Raw genomic sequence first — 13,895 nt, forward strand, 5'->3', positions numbered from 1 at the left:
TTCATTATAAGTTGGAACAAGAAATTTATTTATGAAAAATCAATAAAATTAAGAATATGCAAGTTCTTTATTCTAAGGTTGAGAATGTATGTACATATGTAGCTTTTAAATTATAGTGTAAAATATTATAATTATTAATTTTAATGATATTTGTTTGATGGCAGAGTCCAAGAACTGACCAATTTTCATAAATGCTTATCTGAAACAAACTCTAAATTTATACCTTAAATACTTGTACTTACAAACAAAATATAAATACTTAACACATATTTATCATCATAATATAAATAAATATGTAATTTCATGTACTTCTGAAATACTTAAGCTCGAACAATATGTCTTTCCTCTGATACTCATACAGCACTTTAGTTCGATTTTTACAACAAAATTCTTGTGAGATATTCACTTGGCGTACTAGAGTTCATAAATAATCAAATTCAAAGAAGTTCTAACATTGTTTCACTTTCTGCTTCCTCGAGCGCTTCGATCGTTGTTATTGCATCCGCATCAGCATGCAAATAACTTTGATGATCTAGTAATGATTTCTTATTTTTAAATTCTAATTTGCAACGCTTACATTCGTATTCTAGGTCCGCAGTATCATTAGTTATTTCTGTGGTAAGGGTGTTGCTTACTCGACCGTTACCGCCTCGCACTATATCATGTTTGCTCTTTTCATGCCATATTAAGGAAGGTTTTTGATTGAAACGCATATTACAAATGCCGCATTCGTAACGCAAAGCGTTTTCATGTAACTTCATATGATTCCGTAGCGATTCAATTCTTGTAAATGTTGCTTTGCACTGGTTGCATTTATGATTACGTTCTCGTGTATGCACCACAGCATGCTTTCGTAACTGATGACCATCATAAAACAGCTTTTCACATTTATCACACTTATGTTTTCGTTCACCAAGATGTCGCTTTTCATGAATATTTAAGGCACCATTCGTTACAAACCCGAAACCACAATATGTGCACACAAATGGCCGTTCGCCGGTGTGCCGTCTGATATGTGCACGTAATTCAGTGCGTGTGAAAAAGCGTTTATTGCACTCCGCGCAGGGAAACGGTTTATTGTTCAAGTGTCTTCGTTCATGTCGGCGCAAATTTATTATATTTGCAAAGTCATAGCCACAAAATTTACATTTATATTTTCTTTCTTCTCCAGGATGTCTCGGATATTTGTAAACAACAGATCGAAATTTTGAGCTTTCTTCTCTTGGTGTATCAGAGGGAGGGTTTGATAGCTTTTTCTAAAAAATATAAAACGAGTTTGATGACTACATGGGACAGTTTGAAATTGAATGTTACTTACATTTTCGGGCGGATGCTGAGCAGTTTCATTCTGGCTGTCCACATTTACACGACACATGGATATTTTCACCGGCATATTTTCATCATCGATTATGTTCTCAAATTCTTTGGCGCCAGCGGCTGAACTGATTTCCGCCGAATAACTACTATCGCCTACGACATTAGTGTCTGTCAATATGTCAATATACTCTTGTTCCGCAACTTCTTCATCATCATCATATTCCATCGATTCCGTATTCAGTTCTTCAAGAATGTCAACATTATCAAAGTGATTATCAAAAATGTGGTTGAGGAACTTGTCATAAGCACTGAATTTCTCAGTGCAAAACTTGCACTCTAGTATCATAAGGTAGTTATTTGTGATATACACTTCCCCACAGTGATGCCTTTGATCTGCAATTGCAGCCATCCTTAAGGTATATTCGTAAGAAATTTTTATTTAAAAGGTGCACTGCGCTATGACTTAACGACATAAGAGTTTATAATTGTCGACTGAAACAAATGCTTCTTCTTCTTCTTAAAATATGTGTTCACGGTCAAGTTTACTAGAGACTTCTCAAAGGCCTACTATAGGTTCGATATAATATTTGTTTGTAAAAAGGCGTGAAAAATATAATATATTGAACAATTTAGATAAAAGAAAACTCAAATACCATTTTGCAACACAACCGTTAAATAGAAAAAAACGTTTCAAATTTTAAGGAATTATTTGGTACAGTGTATTTATGAAGAATGCTAAACAGTAAATGCTATGAATATTTGCGCATCTGCAATGAATTTTTTCAATGTTACATGTAATAAATAATTAAGTCGATTCACAGTCACCTCCGATGGGATCATTGGTCTGGGCAGAGCTTTTGTCTTCGATTTCTTCGCGGAGAACATTATGCTTATTCTTCACATGCCATAACATCGTGGGCCTTTGATTAAAACGCATATGACAAATGATGCATTCATATCCTAATTTGTTTTCATGCAGTTTCATATGAGTTCGCAATGTTTTCTGCCGACTAAACTTGGCTTGACACTTTTCACATGAGTAATTACGTTCCTGTGTATGTACAACAGCATGTTGTCGTAGCTGATAGGCATCGAAAAAACTCTTTTCACATTGATCACATTTATGTTGTCGCTTTCCAATATGCCGTTTTTCGTGCATAGTTAATGTTCCAGCAGTTATAAAACCCTTGCCACAATATGTACAAACAAAAGGCTTTTCGCCGTTGTGCCGCCTTGTATGCGTGTTCAATTCCGTACGCGTATAGAAAGCTTTATCGCATTTTAGGCAGGTGAAGGGCTTTATAATATTGTGACGTTGTTCGTGGCCAGGCAAATTATGAAGTCCAGAAACTGCAAAGCCGCATATTCTACACTTGTATTTCCGATCGGCATCGCCTCCTTTCGAAGTAGTCGAACATGTTCGCAATGTTCGTATATTGGGATTTGAAATTTTGGAAGGCTCCTCCTCCTTAAAAAATTTTACATGTAAATGGAATTTTTAAAATAGTGTTCAAAACTTACGATTATATCCTCTAACACCACTGCATCATCTTCCATTGGCACTAGCACATCTGTTATCAAATCCTGTTCGTCAGTTCCATACGGAAAATCTTTCAATGTTGTCGAATCGATTTCTACGTATTGGTTATCTTTTGGAAGCTCACCATTATTTTGCTCTGGCTCAGAGGCGCGTTGCTTAGAGCCGCTCTTTGATTTTTCGGCTGAATTCCAATCATCAAAGTGTTTTTCAAATATATGATCCAGAAATTTAGTATAAACTCCGAACTGTTCATTGCACGATTTGCACTCAAGAATCATACTAAAATTGGACGTAATAAATACTTCGCCACAGTGAAATCTTTGCACTGTCGCCGCAGCCATAACTGTTGTTAAAATATATTTTTCATTGGTAATCGAAACAAGCGAACGACTCTATAACAATGCTTTTAAATGTTTACAGTAATACGCGGAGCAATGATTTTGGAAAATATATTCTTTTTTTTTGTTATTTGTCAAAAATGATAGAATGTATTCAATTCGCCTTGGATATTTGTTGGGACAGAACGATAATCGATAATTTTGTTCAATATATTTCATATCTTAAAAGATGTTCACATATGGGAAATTATCGAGCCAGATCTCGATAATTAATCCAACCGTTTACATATAAGTTTAATTAGCTGTCAAGTTTGCGTACATTTATTGTTGCTCGGAGATTTTTGTTGTTGTAAACATTCCCCACATATATACGGGGAATACTGTTAAAGTGACAGTCCTTGGCCGAATATAAATCCGGGTCGTTCCGGTACGTTGCACCGACTATCATGGGAACGTACTCTCAGATTCATGTTGCTTAGTTCATATTGACGTTGGATAAATACTATATAGAAGAACGGCAAAAAATGCATCAATTCACTTAGGGTCACTTTTTTGGTGCTAGTTTAACTGTAGTAGCTTTTTAAGCAGTGTTTAACCCTGCAAAATTGAGAGTCCTACGATAACAGGCCTGCGCTATTGTGTGTATCGCCGAAAAGACGAAAGTATCCATGTTAACATTTTTCAAGGCAAATCTATAAAAGGTGGTAGAACTAGAGCAACAACAACATTACATGTATTTTGTTTTTGCAATTCAAGTTAAAAAAAATCTACTCTACTCCCAAACCTGAATGAATTCGCCTTGCCGGCATCCATTTTTTAACTTTGTTCTTGATGTTTCCAACAAAACTAAATAAATAATCGAAAGCAGGATTGCACACCGAAAGTTATCATAATAACCCTATGGTTATTAATAAATCCAGAATGACTGAGTGTAATCATGTAAAGTAAATAGGTTGCTTCCTGTTTCCATTAAAATCATCTAGACCAAATGAAATTATTTCATAAGAACCATTTCATGCTCCTTGAACACTACTACAAGCTTAGACTTAGTTTTCTGAACTGCAACGGACTCACGAGCAAGATTGACGAAATAGTCGACTTCATGAGCTGCGGTCCAAGAGACAAAACTGTACGCTAGCTCCCCCTGATTACCAGGGACGGCTACAACGTGCATAGAAAGGACCGCGAGCGAGACAACGGTGGTGGCCTAGCATTCATAGTCCACCATTCAGTGCAGTATCGTCGCAGCGATGAAGGCATCGACCGCAGGGACAGCACCTTAGAATGTCAAGGTATAGCTGTCCGGTCACTCAATGCCGAGCTCGAAATTTATAATATCTATATACCCCCTGTCACCTGCTGCCCGGCAGGATATCTCCCTGATATTGGTATGCTCATCAGGGGAGAAACCCGATTGGTAGTAGGTGACTTTAACGCGCATCACGATTTTTGGCATTCAAGCCTGCCAAATGATCGTAGGGGACAGCTATTGGCAGAGCAGATAGACGATTCGACATTCAGCACTGTAAACGACGACGCCCTCAATAGGGTAGTGGGCAATTGTCATCTCGATCGAGAAACCTGCCGACTTTGTTTCCGCGGATCACCTGTCATATATCAACTTTAACAAAGCTGATTGGACCAGATTCGCGGAATTTACTGAGGAGATCTTCGCAGCCCTACCCACTCCCACCGATGTGCGCGCAGGCAAACACGCATTCCGCAAGGTGATCACAGCCGCCGCGGCTCGCTTCATACCCGCTAGACGGATCCGGGACATACGTCCCAATTTCCCAGCCGAAGCAGCTGATTTGGCGAACGAGCGGGATCGCCTGCGTCAGGCCGATCCCGGGGATCCTCGAATAAAGGATCTCAATTCGGAGATCCGGCAACTGGTAACCCGACACAAGCGGACCAAATGGGTAGAGCATCTGAAGTCCTGCAACTTCACCTCTGGTGTGAGCAAGCTCTGGTCCACCGTAAGGTCCCTGTCGAACCCGACGAAGCACAACGTCAAGGTGGATATCATACATACAACAGTGCACCGCTTGCTTTCTCCAGCGAAAGCAACATATGAAACCATCTAAAGCCATTGGCCCTGACGGACTAAACATGCTGATGCTGAAAAAGCTGGGTCCACTGGGAGTAGAATTTCTCACCAAGGTATTCAACCTGTCTGTGGCCACTCTCATCATTCCTGATAAGTGGAAATTAGGGAGTGGTCCCACTACTGAAGCCAGGGAAACCCGTCAACCAAGGGGAGTCCTATCGTCCGATAACTCTCCTTTCCCCAGTAGTGAAGACGCTTGAAGCCCTTCTACTCCCACTCCTTACAGAACACCTGACTCCAGCCTCACACCCGCATGGTTTCCGAAGAGTGCACAGCACCACCACAGCACTCACCATCATAAACACCCAGGTAAACCGTGGAGTAAACCAAATCGCCCCTGCGAGAGGACTGTCCTAGTAGCGTTGGATTTACAAAAGGCTTTCGATACAGTCAGCCACGCCACGCTACTAGATGACATTTTACAGTCGACACTCCCGCCAGGGCTGAAGAGGTGGACCGCGAACTACCTGAGTGGTCGTCACTCGTCGGTGATATTTCGAGACCAAACGTCAAAACAGAGAAAAATAAAGCAGGGAGTACCGCAGGGTGGTGTCTTTTCACCCTTGCTTTTTAATTTCTACATTTCGAAACTCCCCCAGCCACCAGAGGGAGTCTCACTGGTCTCATACGCCGACGACTGCACGATAATGGCGTCGGGCAATGACATTGATGGCCTATGCTCCAAAGTAAACGACTACCTCGCCCGCCTTTCTGACTTCTTCACTGCGAGAAACTTAAAACTTTCTCCCACTAAATCCACGGCGACCCTTTTTACCACCTGGACAACGGAGGTCAAGCTGCAACTTCAGGTACACGTCGATGATACCGACGGTAAACAACCCCAGAATATTGGGAGTCACCTTTGACAGCTTGCTCTCCAGCGCATACAACCGCTATTGCAACGAGAGTACAGAATCGCAACAAGGTCCTCAAGTCGCTTGCCGGCAGCACTTGGGGCAAAGATAAAGAAATGTTGCTGTCGTCTTTCAAAGCAATAGGCCGACCGGTTCTTAACTATGCTGCGCCTGTCCAGAAGCTCCACACCTGCCAAAGTATTGCAATTAGGACCGCGACAGGATGTCTCCTGATGTCCCCCATACAACACCTGCACGACGAGGCTCACATGCTTCCTGTGAAGGAGCATAACAATCTGCTCAGCAAGCAGTTTCTGCTAGGGTGTCACCGTAGGCCTCACCCATGCAGACACCTGCTTGAGCCTGAGCCACCTCCCAGGCACATCAGGAGGCACTTCCTCAACTACGTGGACAAGGTTCCTGAACAAAACAGACAGACCACTCCAGGATCGGACAGTGTACAGACAGACCATAAACGACATTCAGCGGGAGACCCTTACCACCTTCTTAAGCTCCCGACCCCCGAATGCCGTTATCGGAGTCCAACCACCACCAATTGCAGACGAAGAGCTCCAGCTTCCCCGAGAGTCCCGCGTAACCTTGGCACAATTACGTTCTGGATACTGTTGCAAGTTAAACTCCCCTAATCCAGAATCGACCCCGACATACTAAACATATGTCCCCGCACGACACTAACCACCTTTTCACATGCCTCTTCAAACCCACTCATCTAACACCTCTCTCCCTCTGGACCCAACCCGTCGAAACAGCCAGTTTCCTGGGCCTACCGTTAGGTGAGCTAGACGAAGACGACCGGTCGTTACCCTACACTGACAGGGCAAAGATACTGCTACAACAACAACAACTTAGTTTCCCCCATTTCTAGCAAACATGAGAGATTACAGCCATTCGAAACCAAATTGTGAGAGTAACTTCGACTGCCACGTTATATGGGAAATGACGCCCAATCCATCCACATCATTCGTTTTGTGTTTCACAAAATTTAGCTTTAGCTTAATAAGTTCCCCTCAAAATTTCTTTTTTTTTTTACCAATCGTTTGTTGTTCAGACGGCAACGAAGTAACATGCTATAGTATATTATTCCTAAAAGCATCTAAATTCGATAGAAACTTGGATGGTAATATAGAAAACCCTTTGAAAGTTTGACTTTTGCAGTATCGGGCAACCCACATTCCTTCTGTTGAAGGTTTCACGCCTGTTTCGACCAAAGTGGCGCTAGTTTATTTATCATTTTAACCAAGTTTCAACGTACTTTCTTGCAGATTAATTAAAAAACTCCCCCACAATTAAATTCTAAAACCGTCCTTCAAAGAAATACGTCCGTACCAAGCAGCTTACAATGTCTTCCAACTCCGAATATAATATTTTTATTTTAGCTTTATTAGGTTTAGTATTATTTTTATTGATATAGTGACGTATGCATATACTCGTATTGTGTAATTATAGAGCAATTAATTGGGACTTAGATTCACTTATATTTTATGAAGCTAATAGCAAAAATCAATATCAGAACTGCATTTTACAGGAAAAACAATCGCACAAATATTAATAACATAAACACATGTTTTTTTTTTTTAATTTTTCTTAAACTTAAAGAAAAAGCGTAACTAAAATCAATATTTATTCTCTTTCCGTATAGCAAAATAAAAATCAATTGGCATTGCGCTGCAACAAAATTAATTTTTGCTGTAATATTTACATTTTTAGTAAATCTTCGATGTGGCTACGAAATATTATATATTCGGACACGTTTTAAGGGGCTGGTTTATTTTTTCTTTAGTGCAGCGCGGTTTGAGCCGACTAAACGAAAACTGCAGATATTGTAGTTAAAAATCTTATTATGTAAAAACGTATGGCAGTTTAATTGTTTGACTTTGACTTGAATCGTAATTTGGCCATTGATGTCATGACGCGGGATCACAGTGTGGTGTGGATATACGTATGTATGTATGTATTTAATAGAATTTCTATGCAAGTATGTAAAGTTTATTGCATCATCTATAACAACTATTTACTGAATAATTTGCAGTGTTTTCGTTTAACCAGCTCAAAATGTTTTCAAATATTTTTCAAATGCACATATGTTTGCAACAAATTATACATACATATATAGGTATATGTATGTGTAATTAATAGAAAAGATCAACAACAAAAAATATACGTACGAGTATGTTGTAAAAGAAATACAAAAAGTGTAAGTATTATAATAATATAAATTAGAGAACTAATTCCCTTTTTGTTTGCCAACTAAATGAAAATACATATATTTTTAGATTTCAATAAGCTTAAAATATAAACAAGTACTTTAGTGATCTTTTAATGCACAGAACTATGTATTGTTAAAGCATAAAAACAGAATAGAGAACATTTTGAAGTTTTCTTATACATTTTTAATATTCAATATTTTTTCTTTTTTAATTAAATGGTTTGCTAACATTTACAGCTAATATCCCGCAGCTGTCAGCCAATTTTCCAGTTTTACAATTTACAATTTGCTTAAAAATTTAAATTTTCCACAATCTGCTTCCAGCAAATATTCAAAAATTAATTGTTTTTTTTGTGGTTTCGTATATATAATTGTTGTGTTGTATGGGTTAACATGTACTAGATACATGTATGTAAGTTTGTAAACGGTACAAAATCTATTGTTAAAACTTTAAAATCTAAAAGCTCTTAGTTTTTTGTATTTACTTTTCTCCTATTTTCAACTGTTTTGCTACTTGGTAACATTTCTGCTGTTATTTATAAGATATACTCTGGTGTGTAAGTGTATGTTAGTTGAAAATGTCCTTCAAGTTAATTGCAAAAATACAATACGCGCATTACACAGCGATAATGCTTTCAAAATTGTTGGTTCTATTTATACTTATTTCAATTATAAATTTTATGTTTTTTTCTATATTAATTTTATATCTGTTCTTATTTTTATACTTTCGTCGTAATGTATTTATCCATGCACTCATCTTACTTATCTGCATATCTATTATTTGCAAAAAATGTGATTTATCTTTTATTTCAATTTGAGCTTATTAGCCACTAATCAATAATTAAAAATTAGTGGTTTGGGCGTAATTAAAAGAAATATGTTCTATGTTTGTAGCAATTGAGTATGTATATGAAAGCTTTAAAAGCTTAAAACAAGTTTAAATTCTATAAAAAAAATTGTAGTCCTCTAATTGAAGGGGTCTTCTACTTTGTTGACAAATCCAAAGCGAAAGTATTGATCACTGGATCACTGCACATAGAGCATACAAAACTGAAGTATCTTCTGAGAGTATAGGTCTGATATTTTAGACCTGATATTTAAGAGAAAGCGTCAAAAATATATACATATTGAAAATTTACCACAAATTTTGAAAAATGAAAATAGTTACTATGAAGACAAAAGTTCATTCTATATGCTCCAAGGATCGAATCTCTCATTAAATTCTCGATACGAATTAATATCTTGGACCAAAATCTATAGTAATACATCTTGGTTAGGTGGGGAAATCATATAATATAATGAACTCTAGGGCAACACAACGGACCCAACTTGCGGTCTATGTGGCACTCCGATGCGGGGTCACCCTTAAACCAACCAACCATACGCTCCCACCTTTATGTATTTTAATTAATTGGTAATTATGTGCAAATATAGGCTCTCACTTTGTAGGCCATCGATTACTATCAATTAATGCTTTTATTTAAGCACTCCTACCTTCTATACAACTTCCACTTCGTTTCACACACTTAAATTTTACATTTTAAGACATTGAGCTACATGGTAAACGTGGCGAACCCATTTGCGTTAGCACACGATCCAGCCATTGTAGTGGCCCATTCAAATGCAACTCGATCCAACAAGGAGTCGAGGTAACCGTCTGACGTCTATACTCAGCACCCCAACCTTTCACAAACGACATACGTATGGTGCACATGCGTGTTAATTGATATACGGCCTCAAACCCCTGTGAAACCGATTGCGATAGCAATGCCGCGAATTCTTGGTTATTGAATATTTTTAAATTACATCCTGGTGGTATTTTACAGACAGTAGCTGGATGCCACCCGTAGCGTTGATTACAATTGGGGCTCTGCACAAATATAGACGAATCACTGAGACATTCCGCGAACACCTCACCTCCAATATAGTAAAGACGCACTCCCTTGCCAATGTGACGACGTGTCTGTTCAACTACTTCATTACGATTCACATTTGAAAGTAGGCCAAGACAGAAGCGCTCCGAGTTGGAGGGATCAGTGAACCCATCCACTGTAATGGATGGTTGCGAGGCATGGAAGGTTTCACCAACACGCGTATTTAACTCATAGTATGAAATAGAGCACCAAAAAGCGGGCTCATGATACATTACGGGACTAGCATCGACTGGCGGGGTCAATCTTGACATATTCATATTGTCATTTGGATCGATGGGATCACCATCTTCGCTCATGTAGCCAGGCGGTGGGGTGCCTGTATTAGGAATGCTACTGCCAACGCTTAGTACACTTGATTGTGAGTCCATATTGCAAGCACCAGATCCTACAAGTGACCCATTAATCTGTTGTTGTTGCTGTTGAGCCGCACTCATACCTAAACCAACAAGTCCCCCGGGCGAATGTTGTTGCTGCTGTTGATGATGATGGCTTGACAACTCCATATACTGTGGCGGACTCAACGAAGCGCTGCGTATAGTGGCGGCATTGTACTCGGTATTGTTAGGTATTTGGTGGGTGTGATTATCCAAAGGATAGTCAGAAATTGAATCGGGAGGTGTCGGCAATGATTTTGGCACCAAAATTGATAGCTCAATCTTTTTGTAGTGATATGGATTAATACAAATTTCGTCCTTACGCAAATGAAAAGCGTATTCGCAATGTTCCAAAGCTTTTAATTCATTCTGCGATTGTAGATCCGGCCAGCGCCATACGCGACAATATATGACGTGTGGTTGGCCTTTGCGCAAATTTTCGCCAGTAGCGCCTGGCTTACTGCGCGGCACGGTTACACAACGCGTGTTACAGTTCTGTGTGGAAATGGCACGTTCTAACTCTTCAAGCTGAATATTCTTTTTCACTTTCTTGACAAGATTTTTTACCGCTTTTTCAGACCACTTCCCTTCCACTGTATCTTCGTTGCCCTTCTTGAGTGCTAACAAACGTTTAACTACTTGTGGGGTGAATGGCAACATCGCACGTGGCACAGCAAGCGTGCTCTGGTCGACAACAAGTCGTCAACAAATGCGGCAGATTCGGCTGGTCGTAAGAAATATTCACTGGCCTCAAGCTCAAAACTAAGCCTTCTTTAATTGTAAATACTTATCCAGTCAGTAATAATGAATATTTTGTTGAAAAACTTGCTCTGCACGTTTGTTGCAACAGCAGGCAGAAATAACCACGAGGATTGTTGAAGTTTTCCTAAAAAGGATGATTTGTGAAAATACGGACAAAGATAGTTTTATAATATGAATATTTGTTTTGAACAAATTCTAATAAATTAGTATACCAAATATATGAGTAACGTTAATTGCCAAATCTCACCTTTTTCTAGCTTACCAATCCAGATTTTCACTTGATCGTGTATGGTTCTACCAGAACCCTAGTCGAATCAAATGGGTTTTTATTAATTTTTGAATATTCTCGAGAGTATTTCGCATATACATATACCTATGGTATGACGTTTAGGTAAGTCAATAGAATAACTTCGCTTGTATTTCTTTTATATTTCAAAATTGCGTACTTCTGGCGATTTATATATTAATTCCCGTTTTGATTGCGTTATACTTACATATATATCAAATATGTATGAGGCTTTGCTTACTGGCTGAGTGTACTATTTTGCACGAATTCTTTATTTTCTGTCTTCTCTTCGTCTGCCTGCTGACCTTTCACACTTTTTTGTGCTTTCCGTTCTACCAGAGTCGTCGTCTGATGGATACTTTTCTTGCCTCTTCCTTCTGCCGACTGGATATTTTTTTCCTTTAGAGACGTTTTTCATGCAACAACTCGCACTATCGCTTTTGACGTCGTAGCCGTTGTCTCAATGCCTTGTTCTATTGCATTTATCAATGTTCCCGCTCCAAGTATTTGCTCGTTTGTGCACCTCTTTTCCCTCTTTTCTTGACCGTCTGCTCCACTCAAATACTTTTACTTGCCGTCTTTCAGTTCGGCACCGACTGCTTTTCTTTTTACTGTACTTCCTCTTCCTTCCTCCTTCTCCTAATCAATCACTTTTGCCTTTGACCAGACGACCCAGACAACCAGTGATAGCAATTGCCAATGGCTTCTCTAATTATACTCAATTACACTAATAATTAATTTTATGTTTCAATTTTACTTTTACTAGCAAAAGTAAGATTTTTTCGCCAAATTTTTGCAATTATTAACGCACAAAAAACTGTAAAAATATGGAAAATGAAAATGAAAATAAACTCGCCTCCGCACAAAGCAAAATTTACAATCGTCTCATTCATTCCGTCGTCATTCGGTAAAGGTGTTACCAGTTGCAAAAGTTTCGCACTTATTTGCCACTTGTCAACAATTTGAATTTATTATGAAGTAAAAATTGTATTATGTATATAGAAAACAATAGTTTTAAAATAAATTCCACTTCTGTTAAATATAAACAAAATGCTTTCATCCAAAAGAATTTAAATTAAGAACGAAGAGAAATATATTCGTGGGGGAACTTTTGGTATCAAAATGTTATTCTTCACAAGCAGCAGAAACAATTTATTTTAAAGAAATGTTAAGGGAATAAAAAAAAATAATAATAATTGGAGCGTACACTTCTGTTAGGTGTTTGGCCTAGCTCCTCCTCCTATTTGTGGTGTGCGTGCGTCTTGATGTTGTTCCACAAATACAGTTTCAAGCCGACTCCGAACGGCAGATATTTTTTATGAGGAGCCTTTTCATGGCAGAAATACACTCGGAGGTTTGTCATTACCTGCCGAGCGGCGACCGCTATTAAAAAAAACGAGGGAATACATTTTTAAATAAAATATAAACCCCTACTTATATACTGTTAAGTAATTTTAAAGAACCCTGCCAGAAACACATTGCTGAAGATGATCGCTGCGAATCTTGTTCAAGGAGATTATTATGTATAAGATAACAAGCGTTAAAGGAGCAAATGACAAAATTATGACTTGAAGCATTGAGGAAACTTATGGAAAGTGGTTCACGCATTAGATGTCAAGTCCGTCATCTGCCAATATTAACCTCAAATTCAACAGGAAATAATTCAAAGGTCTTACCTTTTTTACTATAACTTTGCCGCCACTTGAGTACATTTAACAAGAGCATTGTTGTTTTTGCCAGCGACTGATTTTTGGAGAAATATGAATATGTACATTTATTTATTTTGTTGGGGTGTATACTTAATTGTTGTTAATTATTAGTACTTTAGTGTTTGTAATGTTTAGTTAAAAGTCCCCCCAACGAAAATAATTATTACTTAGTAGACAAATTTCTGATGCCACAAAAATTTTTTTTTTTTTCATAAAGTCCATTTGTTTATTTTTTTAAGTTTATTTAATAATGAATATCAATGGAGCAGTATTTACAGATTGAATTCGCTTAAGCGAATTTCTCATATTAAAATACGGTTATATTATATAAGTTATTTATATTCTATTGTACCTATGAGCTTTTAATAAATCTCATTTTTATCATTCCTAGAAGTTATTTCAATATCAATTTAGTACTATATTTTATAAATTTTTATTACATTT

At 38.1% G+C, this 13,895-nt stretch overlaps 4 protein-coding genes across 7 annotated transcripts in view; 1 reads left to right on the forward strand and 3 right to left on the reverse strand.

Annotated features, from left to right (window-relative positions):
• Positions 1–13,895, forward strand: part of LOC128857723 (zinc finger protein 91) — a 36,910-nt gene that overhangs the window by 1,828 nt on the left and 21,187 nt on the right. The window lies entirely within an intron of this gene.
• On the reverse strand, positions 51–1,818 carry LOC128859070 (zinc finger protein OZF-like). Its single transcript, XM_054095771.1, has 2 exons — positions 1,319–1,818; positions 51–1,256 (listed from the first exon to the last, which is right to left on the reverse strand). The coding sequence occupies exons 1-2, from the start codon at positions 1,724–1,726 to the stop codon at positions 438–440; spliced, it is 1,227 nt and encodes a 408-aa protein (XP_053951746.1). The 5' UTR covers positions 1,727–1,818; the 3' UTR covers positions 51–437.
• Positions 2,006–3,361, reverse strand: LOC128859073 (zinc finger protein 107-like). Its single transcript, XM_054095773.1, has 2 exons — positions 2,839–3,361; positions 2,006–2,785 (listed from the first exon to the last, which is right to left on the reverse strand). The coding sequence occupies exons 1-2, from the start codon at positions 3,196–3,198 to the stop codon at positions 2,123–2,125; spliced, it is 1,023 nt and encodes a 340-aa protein (XP_053951748.1). The 5' UTR covers positions 3,199–3,361; the 3' UTR covers positions 2,006–2,122.
• On the reverse strand, positions 9,054–12,638 carry LOC128859068 (mothers against decapentaplegic homolog 3). 4 transcript variants are annotated; one of them, XM_054095767.1, is made up of 3 exons: positions 11,951–12,638; positions 11,704–11,829; positions 9,054–11,580 (listed from the first exon to the last, which is right to left on the reverse strand). In XM_054095767.1, exon 3 carries the CDS (start codon positions 11,352–11,354, stop codon positions 9,927–9,929), a length of 1,428 nt encoding a protein of 475 aa, XP_053951742.1. In that variant the 5' UTR covers positions 11,355–11,580; positions 11,704–11,829; positions 11,951–12,638; the 3' UTR covers positions 9,054–9,926. The 4 variants fall into 4 exon arrangements, with proteins under 4 accessions (XP_053951742.1, XP_053951743.1, XP_053951744.1 ...); XM_054095768.1 differs by having other exon boundaries at positions 11,704–11,761; positions 11,830–12,638; XM_054095769.1 differs by lacking the exon at positions 11,704–11,829.

The sequence above is a fragment of the Anastrepha ludens genome, chromosome 3 (genome assembly GCF_028408465.1).
Source record: "Anastrepha ludens isolate Willacy chromosome 3, idAnaLude1.1, whole genome shotgun sequence".
Taxonomy (NCBI): Eukaryota; Metazoa; Arthropoda; class Insecta; order Diptera; family Tephritidae; genus Anastrepha; species Anastrepha ludens.